The sequence below is a fragment of the Lathamus discolor genome, chromosome 4, assembly GCF_037157495.1.
Source record: "Lathamus discolor isolate bLatDis1 chromosome 4, bLatDis1.hap1, whole genome shotgun sequence".
Lineage (NCBI taxonomy): Eukaryota > Metazoa > Chordata > Aves > Psittaciformes > Psittacidae > Lathamus > Lathamus discolor.
In genome coordinates, this window is record NC_088887.1 from 57,671,148 (window position 1) to 57,689,246 (window position 18,099).

General features: G+C 41.2%; 1 protein-coding gene across 3 annotated transcripts in view; it reads left to right on the forward strand.

Annotated features, from left to right (window-relative positions):
- The first annotated feature begins 5,174 nt into the window (after positions 1-5,174).
- PPP2R3B (protein phosphatase 2 regulatory subunit B''beta) overlaps positions 5,175-18,099 on the forward strand; it is a 47,928-nt gene continuing 35,003 nt past the window's right edge. Inside the window, exons 1-3 of one of the 3 annotated variants that reach the window (XM_065677558.1) lie at positions 5,215-5,229; positions 6,581-6,661; positions 7,297-7,747. In XM_065677558.1, coding sequence (XP_065533630.1) covers positions 7,400-7,747 — 348 coding nt within the window. In that variant the 5' untranslated portion in view covers positions 5,215-5,229; positions 6,581-6,661; positions 7,297-7,399. Of the gene's footprint in view, positions 5,298-6,580; positions 6,662-7,296; positions 7,748-18,099 lie in introns of all 3 variants that reach the window. The other 2 variants (XM_065677559.1, XM_065677560.1) reach the window with 2 other exon arrangements.

Genomic DNA, 18,099 nt, shown 5'->3' on the forward strand with positions numbered 1-18,099 from the left:
TGCCCAGTCTGTAGCTGTGCCTGGGATTGCTCCGACCCAGGTGTAGGACCTTGCACTTGTCGTGGTTGAACTTCATAAGGTTGGCATCAGCCCACCTCACAAGCGTGTCAAGGTCCCTCTGGATGGCATCCCTTCCCTCCAGCATATCAACCGGACCACACAGCTTGGTGTCATCGGCAAACTTGCTGAGGGCGCACTCAATACCGCTGTCCATGTCAGCGACAAAGATGTTAAACAAGACCGGTCCCAACACCGATCCCTGAGGGACACCACTCGTTACCGGTCTCCAGCCGGACATCGAGCCATTGACCACAACTCTTTGTGTGCAGCCGTCCAGCCAGTTCTTTATCCACCGAGTGGTCCATCCATCAAATTGATATCTCTCCAATTTAGAGAAAAGGATGTCATGTGGGACAGTGTCAAAAGCTTTGCACAAGTCCAGATAGATGACATCAACTGCTTTATCCTTGTCCATCAGTTCTGTAGCCCCATCATAGAAGGCCACCAAATTGGTCAGGCAGGATTTCCCCTTAGTGAAGCCATGCTGGCTGTCACCAAGCACCTTGTTGTTTTTCATGTGCCTTAGCATGCCGTCCAGGAGAATGTGCTCCAAGATTTCACCAGCCACAGAGGTGAGACTGACTGGTCTGTAATTCCCCGGGTCTTCCATTTTCCCCTTCTTGAAAATGGGGGTTATATTTCCCTTTTTCCAGTCGTGGGGAACTTCACCTGACTGCCATGATTTTTCAAATATGATGGCCAGTGGCTTAGCAACTTCATTCGCCAGCTCCTTCAGGACCCGCAGATGGATTCCATCAGGTCCCATGGACTTGTGCGCATTCAGATTTTGAAGATGGTCTCGAACCAGATCCTCTCCTACAGTGGGCCCGAGGTCTTCATTCTCACAGTCCCTGCGTCTACCTTCTAAGAAGTGGGTGGTGCAGTCAGAGCCTTTGCCAGTGAAGACCGAGGCAAAGAAGTCATTCAGAACCTCAGCCTTCTCCAAATCCTGTGTAGCCAGTTCTCCCGAAAGCTTCCTCAGGGGGCCTATTTTGTCCCTAGTCTGTTTTTTGTTTGGTACGTACTTGTAGAATCCCTTCCTATTATCCTTAACATCCCTGGCTAGGTTTAATTCTAACTGGGCCTTAGCCTTCCTAACCTGGTCCCTAGCTTCCCGGACAACATCCCTGTACTCTACCCAGGCTGCCTGTCCTTGCTTCCATTTTTTATAAGCCTCTTTTTTCCTTTGAATTTTCCTCAGCAGCTCCTTATCCATCCAAGGAGGTCTCCTGGCCCTCATGCTGCAGTCCTTAGAAATGCTGCCTTACTCCCACCAAGCAGGGAGGGAGTGGAGACACCTCTTTCATGTCTGTATGTCTAAGCTGTACATACCCAAGGTTATCAGGGAAGAAGCCCAGCCCTTGTTGATGGTTAGGAACAGGAATATTCCAAATGAACACTACTGCCCTGTGTCACCATAACAGTGATAAATAAAGGCAAAGAAGGACGTTGACATTTAGTCATTAGTGTACATTGGCATTGATGCTAATACCACCTTGTGTGTTAGGACTGGTAAAACAACATCAGAAATGAGGTGTACCAAAGAGAGCCAACAAGACCTGGAAGCCAGTGTGGCTCTTCAGTTTTTGCACCAGCATTAGTACCTCCACACACTATATGGAGGGAGATACTGTGCTACGTGGACTTCTAAAGGAGCCCATCCTTAAACCAGATAGATACATTTCACATAAATTATCAGCTTCTGTGCTTACTATGACAGCATGAACATGGAAACAGCATTCAAAAAGGACTTTCAATTCTTGGTGGAATATCTTAACAAAGAGGTTCAATTCAGGTATTTTTCCACTTCTGGACAAGTTTGGGCTCCTATATGTCTGCAAACACGCATCTCTAGCAGTAGATACACTGCTTTTGTCAGGTTCTTGTCAGAGCTTTTGTCAGGGTGGGTGTACTTGCCATGTGCTGAGTAGACCTGATCCATCCAGAGACACATTCAAAATATCCCTGTCAATTACAAGTATAGGTACAAGCTGGTGATGATGCCTAAAGTGTCTTCTGTTTAACAGAAGATACATGGAACTGATTCTTCTCTCATATTAATGTTAATCACGACAAACTCTAATAAAGTCAGAATTAGAATTGCTTTGAATATACACCAGCATGCGCAAGAGAATACTCTATTTCTCTCAGATCATCTTTTTTCTTATTTTTTGCATTCTTCTGGGAGATCTCATTGCCAGTTTCAACAAAGGGCATCATCTCTATGCAGATGATATGCAACTCTACAACTCTGTCAACTCACTCTCTGATCCCCTTCTTGCCACCTGTCTTCAACATGTCAATCAACAGATGGCTACACCATCACCAAGGAATGCTTCAAAGGCATTCAAAATGCTTTAAAAGTCCTCTTTGTTCCATGTCTGTTGCTCTGCTATCAGTCTTCTTAATTCAGCCCTTCAGTTCTCGGCCAAAAATCTTGCTGCTATCCATAACACAGAGTTTTTATTTTCCCCTGCTTTATGGCTATTTGCATAATATTTATTTATGGATAATATTTATCCATATTTTGGATAAATAAATATATGGATATATTTATCCATACTTTAACATCTGTTTCCTCTCCGTTATGTTGAATGCTCTACTCCACTTTGAGGTAGTGCTATTTTGTCCACTTTGGTTTTCTAAAACCTTACTTTCTAAACTTCAACAACCAACGGGCAGGAAACACAGTACTACTCTGCTTCGAAAAGTGAAGAGTTCTTTAAGAACTTTCAGCACTCTACAGGTTTTCTTGAATTCAGAATCTCATTTTAAGGCTACTGAAAATATATTTCAGTGTCTACAGCAGTATAACAAAGCCCTCTGACATACTCACAAAATTAACACTGTTTTGCAAGAAAATTGTAGTATTTTTAATATTATCAAAATAATATTCAGGTAACATGTGGTAACATGTCTCGCTCATAGCATGTAGACTTTTGGTTCTCCTCAGCCCTTTCTTACCCCCATATCCTCTCTCCAAGCCCCAAAGATGAGAAAACAATTCCATTCCTTCACATACTGTCCTGCATTCAGCAGTAGCAGTCATTTTTTCTCATTCTTAGTAGCTGGTGCAGTGCTGTGTTTTTGACTTTCGGCCTGGGAACAGTGCTGATAACACCGATGTTTTTAGCTACTGCTCAAATGTTTAATCTGACCAAGGACTTTCTGAGCCTCATGCTCTGCCACGGAGGAGGGGAAGCTGGGAGGAAAAAGAGACAGGACACCTGACCCAAGCTACCCAAAGAGGTATTCCGTACCACAGCACGTCATGCCCAGGATGTAAACTTGGAGTTACCCAGAGGGCTAGTTCACTGCTGGGTCAGGCTTGTTGTTGGTTGGCGGGTGGTTTTGTATTCTCTTCCCTTGTTATTTCCTTTATCATTATTATTATTGGTGGTAGCAGCAGTGGTTCGTGTTATACCTTAGTTACTAAACTGGTCTTATCTCAACCCATGGGAGATGCATTCTTTTCGATTCTGCCCCCCATCCCTCCAGGAGCAGGGGGAGGGAAAGAAGGGGGGCAGTGAGAGAGAGACTGCGTGGCTGATTTATGGCTGACTGGGTTTAAAACACGACACTTCCTTATCCTATTTTAATATTCTCTGCAATTTTAGGCCTTCCCTTCAAACCACTGTAACATGCAAATGACATCATCTCTGGTACAGCTTCAGTTCCACAGCAGTAACGTTCCAAGAATTTGTGGTAATAACCCATCATAAATCTGGAGTGTCTCACTGTAAAGGAAATGAATAAACAAGAGTGAAGTGCAGCCACATGAGGAAAATACAGAATAGTGGAAATAGACATCTGATGTAAAAACACAGATGACTTGCTGATGTACAAAACAAATTAAAAGAAACATATGGGGCAAAGGATCAGCTATGTAACAGTGCACTGACAAGTGCGCCAGAGAGCCTCGTAGGTGAAGGCTGGCAACCTCAAGTTTCCAGTGTACGTTGGCCAGTGCAAAAGGGGCTGCAAAGAGACTGGCATACATTGTTCTCTTAGTAAGGGAATTATCTTTTTATCTGGCATTGCCTCCACTTCCAGAGTGGGACACTGGCATGATCTCTGATTACCGGCAGCTTTTGGGGCAAGGGGCCCAACCAACCAGCCTGAGTGCCTCACTCCCCCAAACTGTGTCTGCCTCGGCTCTGAGAGCAGCTTGGTGGAAAGGACCTGGGGGTGCTGACTGACAGCTGCTGAACATGACCCAGCTTGTGCCCAGGGGGCCAAGGCGGCCAACAGCATCCTGGCTTGTATCAGAAATAGTGTAACCAGCAGGGCCAGGGTAGTCATGATCCCGCTGTATGGGGCACTGGTGAGGCTGCACCTCAAATCCTGTGTTCAGTTCTGGGCCCCTCACTACAAGAGAGACATTGAGGTGCTGGAGCTGGTCCAGAGAAGGACAAGGAAGCTGGTGAAGGGTCTGGAGCAACCAGCGTATCAACAACAGCTCAGGGAACAGGGGTTGTTTAGTCTGGAGAAGAGAAAGCGTACAGGGGACCTTATTGCTCGCTACAGCTACCTGAAACAAGGTTGTAGTGAGGTGGAGGCTGGTCTCTTCTCCCAGGTAACATGTGACAGAACAAGAGGAAACAGCCTCAAGCTGCACCACGGCAGGCTTAGACTGCGTATTAGAAAAAATTTCTTCACTAAAAGGGTGGTGAGGCATTGGCACAGGCTGCCCAGGGCAGTGGTGGAATCACTGTCCCTTAAAGCGTTCAGAAACTGTGCAGATGGGTCCCTCAGTGACACGGTTTAGTGGTGGCCTCGGCAGTGCTGGGGTAACGGTTGGGACTTTTCCAGCCTGGTTGATTCTGTGATTCCTACGCTGAGGCAGAGGCCAGCCTCGGTGCGCAGGGGAAGGGGCTGTGCCCATCGCCATCCCGCCAGCATGACAGAGGCGCACTCTCAGACCCGCCGCTGAAGGACGCCCCGCCAACGCGCCCCCACCGCACCGGCTGCCCGGAAGGCACCGGGCTAACAGCGGCTAACGCCACCGACCACCACAACCCTCCGCCCTGACGTCACGGCGCACGCAGGGAACGCCGCGGGCCCCGTCTCGTTACCATAGTGACCATCCGCCGCGTCTCTGGCGGGGAGGAAGAGGTGAGCTCTCGCGAGGACGCGCGGGGCGGGCCGGAAGGAGGCGCCGGTTTGAAGGTAGCGGCGGGAGGGGCGGTGTGGAGTGTGAGGTACGGTACGGTACGGTACAGTACAGTACAGTACAGGTGGGTCGGTGGCGGTGGTCTCGGTGGTCTCGGTGGTCTCGGTGGTCTCGGTGGTCTCGGTGGTCTCGGTGGTCTCGGTGGTCTCGGTGGTCTCGGTGGTCTCGGTCTCACCCTCGTCCTTCGTATGCCCCCTTGGGCTCGCTTGTTGCCTCCGAGCTGCGGGGAAAGGGCTTGTCCCTCCGCCCGGGCTCCTGCCAACAACCGTCTCCTGGGGTATGGAGCGAGCGTGTGGTGGCGGCCGTTCACCTCCCGCTCCCGGGGCAGCGGCGTCCTCCTCCTCGTCCCGCTCGGGTGGCACGGCTGCTCCGCGCTGCTCCTCTCTCACCTTCCCCCCTACGAGTTGTCCGGTCCGCGGGGATGGGGCTAGTCGGTGCCACCAAGCGACTGGTTCCCTGTCCGCCGCTTTTGTGTAGCCCGCGGGAGACCTTTCTGCTCCGGGCCACTGCGTCTGTCGCCCGGGAGGTGCCAGCTGCCAGCTAGTGCCGGAGGGCACCCTTTGCCTTCTGGCCCAGGGACACGCTGCCTCATGCTCCCTGGCACAGCTGTAAGCGCTGTCAAAGCGCTGATCTGAAAAACAAGCGGAACAACGCGACCTTTAATTTCAGCAACGGAGTAACTTAACTGTTAAGTTATTAAACACAGAGGTTTTAAGAAGTCTTACTGGTGCAGTATTACAGGACTTCTAGTTCTGCCGTGGGATAAAGGCTGAGCTTTGATTTTGATAGTACGTTGAGTCAATGGGACATTCACTTGTTGGTGTTACTCATTTCCAAATTCAGCTGCTCATTTTAAAGCTTCTTATTTGTGTATCTGTGGCCATAAACTGAAACACAAGAAGTTTCACCTCAACATGAGGAAGAGCTTTATATTGAGGGTGGCACTGGAACAGGCTGCCCAGGGGGGTTATGGAGTCTCCCTCTGGAGACATTCAAAACCTGTCTGGATGGAAGTGTTCCTGTGTAACCTGCTCTAGATGGCCCTGCCTCAGCAGAGCTGTTGGACCATATGATCTCCAGCGGTCCCATTCAACCATAATGATTCTGTGATCTTTGCTGCCTTCTACGATCTTTGCTGCCTTCTACATACGGATCAAATATTGATAAAGTCTTAAAATAAAAAAATAAAAAAATACCAAAAACAGAAGGAAGAATAGGATTTAGTTAAACTGCACCAGATCACTAAGTAATTTGATTGCAGAGATTATGATAGTAACTTGTGTTCTGTTCTCAATAGTCTGCTCGAGTTCTCTCTCTCTAAAACAATATATATTCTCTTTGTTTCAGGTGAGCAACTGAACCTGAAATCATACCAGCCCAATTCTTGAGTCACGTCAGGTTTCCCATGGACTTTAAAAGACTGTAAAAGTGAATGTCAAATAGATCAGTTCTTAAAATGTCAAATGACTATGTGATACCAAGTGGGCAGGCAAATCAAATCCTGAGGAAGGATCTTGGGAATTCAGCTGGATATCACTCATATGGGAATGCGTCTTGTGCTGCAACATGCAATGCAAGATTTTAAATCAGAAGCACAGACTTCAGAATAAAAATTAGGCCTTCAATCTTAGCTCTCAGTCTCTTGACTGAAAGGCTTGCTTCTTAAATCTCAATTGTACTGTCACCAAGGCAGTGCATAAACTGCTTAGACATTTAGTTCTTAGCAGGCTCAATCATAAGTATCTTTGAGGCTATTTGTCATAATAACTGTATTTTTTTAACATATGTGCTTGGAGAACATTTGTTGGATGACTCTTTGAGAAAGTCTGAGTGCAGCTTCTTTCTCTCCAGTCTCCATCATTTCCACACTATGCTTTTAAAGGAAATAATCCTCTGGATTTGACTCTGATTGATTAATGGCTTACACTTACAAAATGTTGATGTAGTCACATGTTAGTGTGTATCTCAACTCCTGTTGCTATGTTGAAGAAATAAATATCAACACTGTAAATCTTGAAAACTGTTAAAACTGTAAGATTAAATTATAGCATTTTTCTTAACAGGAAGCTTGGAGTATGTGGAACACTGAGAGTCAAGTGGAATAAGTAGATCATTGCCAAACCTTTATTTTGAATTTGACCCAGCAAAAAAGGAAACTGGTAGAAAATGTCACCTGGGAAAGTTCTGCAACCTGTACTGAAAATGAAGGTGGATGAACTCTTCTTGTGCTGGTTGAGTCAGCCTGCAACTCAGATGACACTAAAGGACTGCTTGAGAAGAATCAAGAATGAGGAAAAAACAGAGATTGGTAGTGGAGATTCGGGAAATGGTAAAAATGAGAAGTTCACTAATAAAAAATCCAGTTCCAAGCAATGCATATTTGGAGATACCAGATTACCTTTGATGTCTTTCAGTCCTCCTCAAGTTTCTAATACTCTTCCATTGGCAACTCCAGCCAACCCAAGGAGCACCTCTAATATTAGAGCAACACGTCGATCCTCAGGAAACAGAGTAGTAAGTTTGTTTCTTTGTTTAAATGGAAGTGAAGTTTGTGTTTTAGTATTGGCAAATCATGCAAGTAATGAGTTTCTCCACAGGAGGTGTCTGGAGTGAAATGAAGCAGCAGTATTGAACATAAAATGTCAATGTTTGTGTATTATTAGGGCTAACACCTAGGTGGTGGAAGCTTCCAAAAGACTCTCCTGGCTCCTTGCAGCTCTGTTGCTTTTTATGAGTGCCTGACACAAAATGAAAAATGAGACACAAAATACTTTTTTTTTTCCTATTTCAAATTTTTTTTTCTATCAAGAGCAATATTGTCCTTGTTCTTTAAAACTGAATAGTGGAAGGCATCTTAAAAATTCCATATCCAGTACAGCTGATTGGATTTGTTATATCTACCCAGGTTTTCAGCTATAATTTCAAACATCATGCAATACTGAGCTGTGTTGCAACTAATTTACATGTTATGTTTGCTTCAGTGTATGCAGCATAGGTAATGAAAAGTCAGAACATGTGATTGCTGCTTTCTGAAGTATTGCCTCTCCTATGCAATAAGGTTGTGTCATTTCTTAGTAGGCATGAACAAACTGGAAGACAGTGGAAAAGCTAGAAATAGCCTTGTAATTAAAAAGTAGCTTTCAATAATGTCCTTGTGTCCACTGAGTGGGAAAGTGTTCCCAGTGTGGGAAAGGACCCATATTTAGAGTTGAAGAAAGAGAAATAATTGTAAAAGACAAAATTTGGATAGATGGGTCAGATAGCCACGATTAACCAGATGTCATTTATGAAATACATATCACACTTTATATTAAAATAAAAATCTATCATCCTATCAGATGTGGTAGTTTACATAGGCTATTTAGTCTGCTAAATAGATCCCAGTTGCTAGATACCTCTTGTTTAACTTTTGCCAGAGGTAACTCAAAGCAGGTGTTGATGCTTCAGATGCCACACTTTAAATAACAAGCTCTTCCACGGTTAAATGAGGCCCTTTCACTGTTAAATGCAGTCTAATAGTGGATAAATGTAAGTCCTTGTGTTTTGTTGCAGAGTTATTTTTATAACGTACTGCCTTGACTTCAAATATTCCTTTTTCTAATGATACCAGGCACTATTGTTGCTACAAGACTCAAATTTGGCTCCACTGAATCTGCATATTAACAAAGTAATTGTTTTTGTACTGCATGGTACGCACAGTGCTTCCTTTCTAAGGAACAATGCCCTCTATGCAAGAATGATGCCCCTGCCCCCAACCTGAGATTTATTTTGTTTAAACTTGCAGTTCAGTTCAATCTAACTTCTAGCCCTTTTTATAACTTGTAAAACCAAAACTGGATAGAGAATTATGTGGTCACTGACAAAACTAAGCATTGCGTATAGGATCTGCGTTATATCAAAAAAGAGGAAAGCTGTTTCTGCTGTAGGGCTATAAGTTCATATAATTTAATAACACTGCTAAGTGTTCATCTCTCTCAATCACTTTACATATGTTGGTATCTAACTAGTACACTGGCCAAACCTCCTGGTGTCCCAGGGATCCCTGTTTAGGTTGGTAAGGGTAGAGAGGTTAGAGCTGAGGATGTTTAAGAGTATCAGTTACTTCTTGTTTGTTATTGATGTGTGTTGAATGTATATACTTAACCTTTTGACTTGCAGGAGTAACAACATGGCTACTGTTTTGCACTAAAACATTTAATCTGAAGTGCTGTTGTCTTTGTAAATACGAATATTTTAATCTAGCTTGACAACTTGAAGTTCCCACTTTTTACTTTCAAGACATCACACTTCCAGTCTATAATTTGTCTAGATTGACTTTATACTGATAGAGACTTGTGTTTTGTGTTATCGCTAGCCAGACAGCAGGGCATGACATTTGATTTACTTATTTCTTTACTTTGTTCCTATCATTGTGTTTCCTGTTCTAGTGAAATGCAGAAAGTTAGCAGATGCTCAGTTTATTTGTTTCTTGGATAAAAGGAAGCAAAGGGAGAGCTTCCATTAAAAGCCTCCGTTACTTGATGTACTTAATTGCAAACTCATGTACTGTATTTCATGATGCGCATCTTGGCTGGTCACCTTAAGTAGATTTTGTAAAAAGCACTAGAAGAGATTAATGAAGAGAACATTCTTAATTGGAATTGTCTGTATTGTGCTGAGAGAGCACCTAGAGGGTTAGGCTGTTGATTGGTTGGGTTTTTTTAACAAGGAGTTGGGCAGGGGGAAGTTACCAAGCAATCAAAATTTATTTATGGCTTTATTATTCAGCTAAACTGAAGCTTCATCCAGAAGTTTCCTAATCTTTAAGGAAGTGTAAATTACATTTGGAGCAGGCATCAACACTTAAGATCTGAAGATACCACCAAGAGTTGCATAATTGCATGTTCTGCCATGACAGTGTATTTTCTCATAGAAAGCAAAATATACCCCTTCTCATACATCCAGAAACTACCCACTGCAGCTGGTTTTGTGCACTTAATCATGGTTCACAGATCAAACCACAATGGTTTTACCCACTGCATCTGACTTTGAGGTCCTCGTGTCATTTCTGTAAATGGAAGAAAATATTTCAGATAGCTTTTTTAACACACACCCCCCCAAAAAAAAAAAAAAAAAACTACACACACAAAAGAAAAAAAAAAACAAACCAAAAAACTGTAGGTCTAGGGTTCAGTAGTACCAATGTAAATTCTAAATAGCAACCCTAGAAAATGGTAGAAGTTAATGTGTTCAACTCTGTGTGCCTGAGGGTTTTATTAGGAGCGGTGATATTTTTACATACAGCTATAAAGAGCTGGAGAATCATTTCTTTTAGGACTATATAAGTCAACTTTGGCATCTTTTTTATTAAATATTTTCTTACTGTGTACAGAAATTGTCATAATACAGTGTACGAGCAGTAAACTCATTTTGACAGAATATGTTTTCATTATTACTGAGATGAATGACTACATTTGATTATGGATAAGGTTGCTGTACACCTTTTCCTGTTTCTTAAAATGTTCCTACAAATTTTTTGAAGGACACAACAATAAAGCTGGTAACAGAAAGCTGCCATCCTGTGGTTTACCTAGTAGTAAGTATGAATGTGCAGGAAACCACATTTTCATGCTTCAGGTTTCTCTACTTGTCAGAAAAACATGTTCTGCAGAATGGGAAGCATTCTTGGAAGACTAGTCTTGAAACTAATCAGATATTTAATCTTTAACACCTTAAACTGTAGCTTATGAGCAAAACAAGTTGGTGTTCTGATGGCAATTGTTAAACAGCATTAAAAGTACTGCAGCAGACAGTTATTGTATTTAAGGATATCTTTTCCTCTTTTTCAGAGGTTAGGTTGTAATTAAAGTTTGAGGCTTAAGTTTTTATGCAAAATTCAGAAGTTGACATGTGGTTTTGGCTGAAACACTGTCTTGTCAGAGGAGAATTTGCTGTCTTTCAGCATAGTTGAAGCCACTCTCCACTGATTAGCAAGTCCAAAGTAATTTGGATCAGATAATGAAAGAACCTACATGGTCTTTATGTTAAAGATGAACAAAAGGAGGTGCTTCAAACAGGAATTTGTTCATTAGGATAGGGCACTTAAAGCCAGGTTCTGGAAAAACACAACTTCAGAATAAGCTGTTGGCTTAATGCACACATACATTTTGAAATCTAGACAGAACTCTACCATGAAGACTTCATCTTACAGTGCAAGTGAAAACAAAACAGTGTTTATTTAGGGCTGTAGGGTGGTTTTTTTCCTCTAAGGGAGGTACTTCCGTTCACTTGCATGGTGTTGCTCACAGCAAGGTTGGTGTCTGACTACATCCATTGTACACACACTGTAATTGCAAAGTTCTGGTCATTGTTATGTGACGTGAAAGGCTTGCTAGCACTTGGCATTCTGCAAGTAGGCTTGTGATTTGTATGCACTAAATGTGTTAAAATAACAGAAAATCAGAGGCATAGGAAAACCTGAAGATTTAACTCTTTAATGTTTTATGAATATATTGTTGTAAAGAAAGGACTTTCTAGAGCTGTAACTTTCAAGCTTGAAGAACAGCTTTCTTCTAACCCTTAACACTACTGTACATGGATTTAACAGTGTTTCTGGCACTCTAGATTATCTTAAACATATGGGGTATACACAGTTGTACACTGTTCATCACCTTGTCAGAAATACCAGGCCTCAAGGCCTAAAAGGTGCCGCAGGCAAGATGTTTAATCCTAACCAGCTGGTGTGCAAGGCATCTGGGGAAACAATTCACAGAATTCCCTATGGGCATTTCGGGGGGTGGTGCTGCAGGGAGAATGTGATATGATCTGAAATGCTTCAAAGTTATTTTCTGTTTCTCTTCAGGGTCAACCTTTGATATAAAGGTACTTCTCAGATTGATTTCTATATATCCTTGGCTTGATAAGCATACTGTTCCTGCTTGTTATCCCCTGACAATTAATTAAAGCTCATTGTACCATATTTCTATAATTCGAATTTTTTTTACTACTTTCCTATATTACTGCATAGCTTTATTCATCACTACCATTCTTGCCAAATTTTTGTTACTGTTAGTTGATTCAAATGAAGTGATACTATTAGAATCTATTTTAGTTTAAAAGGAGGCTAGAATGAAACCTGTTAACATGGACAGAAGTTTCAGCATAATAATAACAGTTCCGTTTTGGAACAAGTGAATTCTGAGGACTTGAGTTAAAGGATAGCTAGGCTTATACCTCATCTATTAGACTGGTATGGAAGGCCATCTCCACGTTCTGCAGGTGTACTGTAAGGTGTGTTTTTTGGGGGGGACTGCCTTATAGCAGCCAGGACAGAAAATATGTTCATGAATCATCAGAAAAGTAAGAAGGAATGACTGTTTGAGTCCTGCCAGCTTTTCACTTCAGTGGTTATTAAGCTTTCATCTTGGTCTTGACATTTCAAGTGTGTAGTCTTGTATGTTGTCTGTGTCTGAATTCCTACCTTGTATACTGTGATAGTAAAAGCAATGTTAACTAAGTCTGGGTTATATAAGCAGTATGAGCATTTTCCTGCACTCCAGGTTATACTGTGAAGGGCTGAGTGTGGTTTAGCACATACACTCCCTAACAGTGTGTTATTCAAAGCTAGTGTTAATAGTGCCATGTCCCTTCGCTGCGGACAATGGTGGACTTGGCTTCCAACTCAAGCCCATGACTTAAAGGCAGACTGTAAATAACCTGGTATCAAACTGATATACTTTGATGATGATAACAAGGTACTATGACAGATGTCAGCACTATTGTGTTCACAATAAAATTCCTTCTATGGAGCCAACAAAGGAAGGGCAGCCAGAAGTTCATAGTAAGGTCTGGAAGAGTGCAATTATAGGTTTTCCTAGAAAATCATTATTAGTTTCAAGTGTAGTGAAATAACAGTAGTCAGCATAAGCAGCACTAGTAGTACATTTCGTTGTTGTTAAGCTTTGCTGCGCTGAATAGCTTGGAACAAAAGAATCGTTATGCTGATTAGAGAACCAGCTATTCATTTTCTGTATAAATGAGACTGAAAGTTATTCATTGCTGTAGCTTTTTGGTAGTGCTCCTTATTCTAATGGCATCTTATGCCCTGGGATATAAATGTTACACTTTTATTAGCAGTAGTATCAATTCTGTTTGCACATTGTGCTTTGTTAGAAGAAACAGTAATCTTTTGTCTTCTTTCAAAGTGGCAGTTGCACTTGAAACTCATACGTATTTCTTATCATTACACCCCGTCTTGAGAGGTTTGGGCATTTCTAGTGCTGAAAAACTGAATTCAGAATTATATGTAGTTTTCTTCAAATTTAAATTTCACCTGAATCCTGACACAAGGCAAATTCAAATATTTGGATGAAATTTATTGATCATAGGCACTACTTCCTGTGTAACTCAAAAGCAAACAAAAAAAAAGTTCATAGCTGTATGAGATCATTACTTCCGGTTTCTTCTTTCTTCTCTCTGCTCAATCTTTCAAAACATTTAAGCTTAATTATAGATTTACATCAGTCATTTAAACAGTTCATTCTTTTAACAGGTGGTCATTCTGGGAGGAAATCAGATATTGATGTAGAGGAGACAGCTCTCTTTATTCCCTTCAGTGATGCTTGAGAACCCATCTTACATTTTTTAGAACCTCTCCATCTGCTCTACACTTACTCTGCCAGCAAGAAATACACTTGAGGCCAGAAGTATATATGGGTTTACTTCAGTACAAAACCATTGATGCAGATCATACAGTGAACTGGTTTGTCCACTGAAAGACCTAGTCAGTGACTGCACAAAATTTTTCAGCAAGCAATGTTACAAGAAAAATCTACAAAATACAAATGATAATATCCTGTGGCCGAGTCTTGGAAGTTTGTATGCTTTGCACATAGAACTGTCTTGAAAAACTGAATGAAAGGCAACTTAAGTAGTTGCACTGATTTGAGAATACATACCTCTAAGCTGTCTTATTACTAAAGTCTTATTTTTTTTGTGTGTAGTGGTTGCTCCTTTAGTTATCGTACTGGATGCTAAAGTTCAGTCAGTTACCAGTGACCAGGTGTTTTGCTCTGCCTTTTTCCTTTGCATTGTCCTTTACCACTGTACCCGGTTTGCAAGTTTGGAAGTACATGACTTTTCATTTAGTTTTGCAGAAACCAGTATAGTTTCTGTTGCCTCTTCAGTTCCTGTATAAGTAATGATTTCACACTGATACGTGATCAGTGCAGTCATATTAGTTCAAGAGTCTCTATAGAAGTTCTACCACAAATCCCACTATTGGTTGGTAAATTACTATTTGTGATAGAATAAGTCTGTATCGTAAACTTCCCAATTTGTTGGGTTTGCTTTAAGATCTTTAGGGAGGGAAATCTCAAGTGAAAGTATAACCAAGAAGCTGATCTGCAGCTGTCACAGTCTCAAAATTATTGTCTTGTGATTTCAGGGACTAAATTACACGTTGTGTTAGCCTGGGATGCTGGAATTAAAATAGCAGTTGTGCTTTCATATACCAATCATTCTAGTTTTGGAAATAATGAAATTCCAAGATATGAACGTGGTTTTGAAAGAATTGAGAATTCAGTTCATGTCAAACTGATGAAAGTACTGAACATCTGGTATAACGTTTAAGTAAGTTGCTGGACAGTTATAAAACATTGTCATTTGTGTTCTTTATACCAGATTACTCTGTCAACTTCTAAATTAAGGTGACACAAGGTAAATAATAGCAATCTAGAAATGATTAAATATCAAAAATGGCCTGTGTGACTTTTCAAAGTTATGTAATATTAGACTTATAAAAACTGCTGTCTTCCGTAGGAAAATCTCAGTGGCATTCTGAATCTGCCTGAACTGATTTTTTTCATTGCAACCTGTTCTGCTGTTTAGAGTCTTCCTTTGCTAAAGTTACAAATGTCTATGTTGTGGATTGCAGCTTCCTCTGTGCCTAGTATCTGTAGCACCACAATTCATCTCAAATGTAAAAACCCAACATCTTATTAGAACAAGTGTGACTTTAATTTGTATAATCCATGCGAGATATTTTGCTTGTGCCTTACTCCATTTAGTAGCCACCTCAGCAGCATCTATTTGGGTGTACCTGGTTTTCATGATCTGATGAGTAGGGTTGTCTGACGATCACGAATAGTAAATAGGCTCCATCTATAGAACACCATTCCAGCAACCTGTTTCCATTAAATCTCTGTTCATGGTATACACAGGTGAATAAAATGTAAACTGATAATGTTTTCCTAGGATGGCAGAGAACATGAGAATTGTTCTGAAAGGAATATAAGCCATCCGTTAACTGTCAGGCTTTTGGTTTTATAGTATCTAGTGCTGATGCTTGCTTTGTTAGTCTGCTAGATGCAGTTAGCAATCTAAAAAGGCCCATGTTATGTCTTGGAGTCCAGGAAGTGTAATCATAGTAAGGTAACATGTATCTTATCTTGTTTATAATCTGGTAACAGGCCATGGTGTACTTACACAGCATTCTTTTGGTAATAAGCAGAGAATCTGATCAGCCCATCCTTCCTGGGCTACCAACATGACCATATATATCACATCTAACTGGAGTCTTTTTATTCACTGTCTTGCCCCCTAAAAATTCTGTTCTTCCATCAACTGTGGAAAGGACCTCCAGGCATTGCTCTATCTAATCCAAGAGTACTGGCATGCATGTGCCAGACTTCCATGTTTTCTCATTGCCTGCATGTTCTATGGGGAAGGCATTGCATCCTCCAATTAAAAAAAAAAAAATAAAAAAAAAATCATATAGACCCAGATTTACGTGAACTTCTTTCCAAGGCCAAAAGATCAGTTTCTTCCTGTGAGGGTAGATTTCTTAACTACAGTGACAACATCTAGCAGTTCCTCAGTCAGTAACTTTAAATCAGTTTGGGTAGCTGGTAGCCTGGTATGAGCATAACAATTTGATTCCTTGTGTGATCTAGACACTGTAGACTCCCTTGGGTTTTGTCAGTTTTACTGTTGAAAAGGGATGACTCTCCATGGATGGATAGTAGTATTTTGTTATTCAGCTCACAAGTGCATTGTCCTCTTGCTCTCTTCCCATACATAGCAGTTAGAAATGGGAAGTTAACAGCAAGAAGCAAGTTTGGTGTCTAAAGAACTGGGAAAAATGATCGTTTGGGATCCTATTAAATCCCTGTCCTTATCCATCAGGGTAAGGAGAGATAGGTTTCAACTGTATGCATCCTTATTTCAGGATAGCCATGGTGTTTGGGAAATTAAAATAAAGATCAATATTTGTGAATTCAGTATTGAAAAATCAGTATCAGTGGGTTTCCCCCTTACTCCCAAGTGCATCACCTTGACAATAGATGTTAATATTATTGATTGCATAGGCAGTTCTATGGATGAAACAATTTTCTTTGCTACTTCCCATTTATTCTTTTCTTTTTCCATTCTTTAGATAGTTCAAGTTTTACAGTACCTGCTCTACTAAAATCCAAGGTCAGTAAATTGTGCTTTGTACTGTAGTCTCCTAAGAAGGGAATGCTTTATTTATGCCATAATAGTGGAAAATAAGATGCTTGGACAAATGAGACAAACTTAGACCAAGCCTGCGTAAGTTGTGCTTTCTCACTTTGTCAGTCATAAATCAAATCTGACCGAGATGGACATTACCATCTAATCTTTCTCCTCAGTTTTTACTCAGTACTTTGAGATCCACAGGTTACTACTGGTCTGCAGTAATAAATTAAAGATCTGCAGGCTAAGGTAAATAATGCATCTACTTAGCAAGCATTTGGTTTAGGGAAGTGCAATGTCACTTACATCTAATGCAATGCATTTTGCAGAAATTGGGTTATGTTTGTTAGAGGTTCAGTCTGAATGTGGACCTTTGATCTAAGGAATTAGGAATCAATTAATTATTAAACACCTTATATTTGTGCAAATTGTGAAGCGCATCTAGTTCCAGCATCTCCCAGTATATCAAAGGCCAGGTATGGACTACCTGGTCTAGGAATAACTCTTAATTTTATTAAATAATGATGATAGTGTAGTCCACAAAATTTTGTGAAGACTGGGGGGGAGAGGGGGAGAGGAGAAGCACCCAGCATTTCAGGAGTTTTGTTTGCTTGTTTTCTTTGCCTAACAAAGAACTATTGCTTTCATTTGTCTGCCTTTGAGTATATTTATATAATCTCTTCTTTCTTTGTTCCTCATAGTAGCTGTCTTATCAAGCGTGGTTAGCTGCTTGACTTACATATATTCCTGAACTATGTGCTTCTGTAAGTAATGCCTTTTCTCCCCACATTAAACATCTGAAATGTATCTTTAGTACTAAGTTGGTCATGCTGTTTCACCTTTTTTCTGTATTGAGAAGGATGCTACTTGCCTTACTTACCTTCTCCTAACTGCTCTGTTCTGCTCCTCACTAATCAGTTACTTTTGGGAAGGGGTACACTAGTTGTGTAACACTTTACACAGGCTGCTGTGGAGATCTGACAGTTCTCTTTCCACAGTTAACCCAAGAGCCACTCTGGCTTTTACAGCATGGCAGGCTGTGGGATTCTATTTGATTACACACTTGCCACTAGGCTTGCTCTCATTCAGCCTTACTTAAACTGTCTCCAAAGGGCAAACATGCTTTCTGTCATCTTGGATCACATGTTGGTGGGTTGAAGACTGAACCCCAGCAACTAAAGGTTTTGTATGGCTGAATACATCTTACTACATATTTAACTTATTTTCTTGGAAGCTTTCTGTAATACTGGGGTGCTTTTTTTCTTCCAAAGACTTGATGTTAGTTCTTCATCATCTCTTAAGACTTTAAATCTACTGACAGTACATGCTTCTGACAAGAAATTACATTTTTGTAAACAAATGCTTAAGGGGTTTTTGGGCATTCTTTAGGTTTC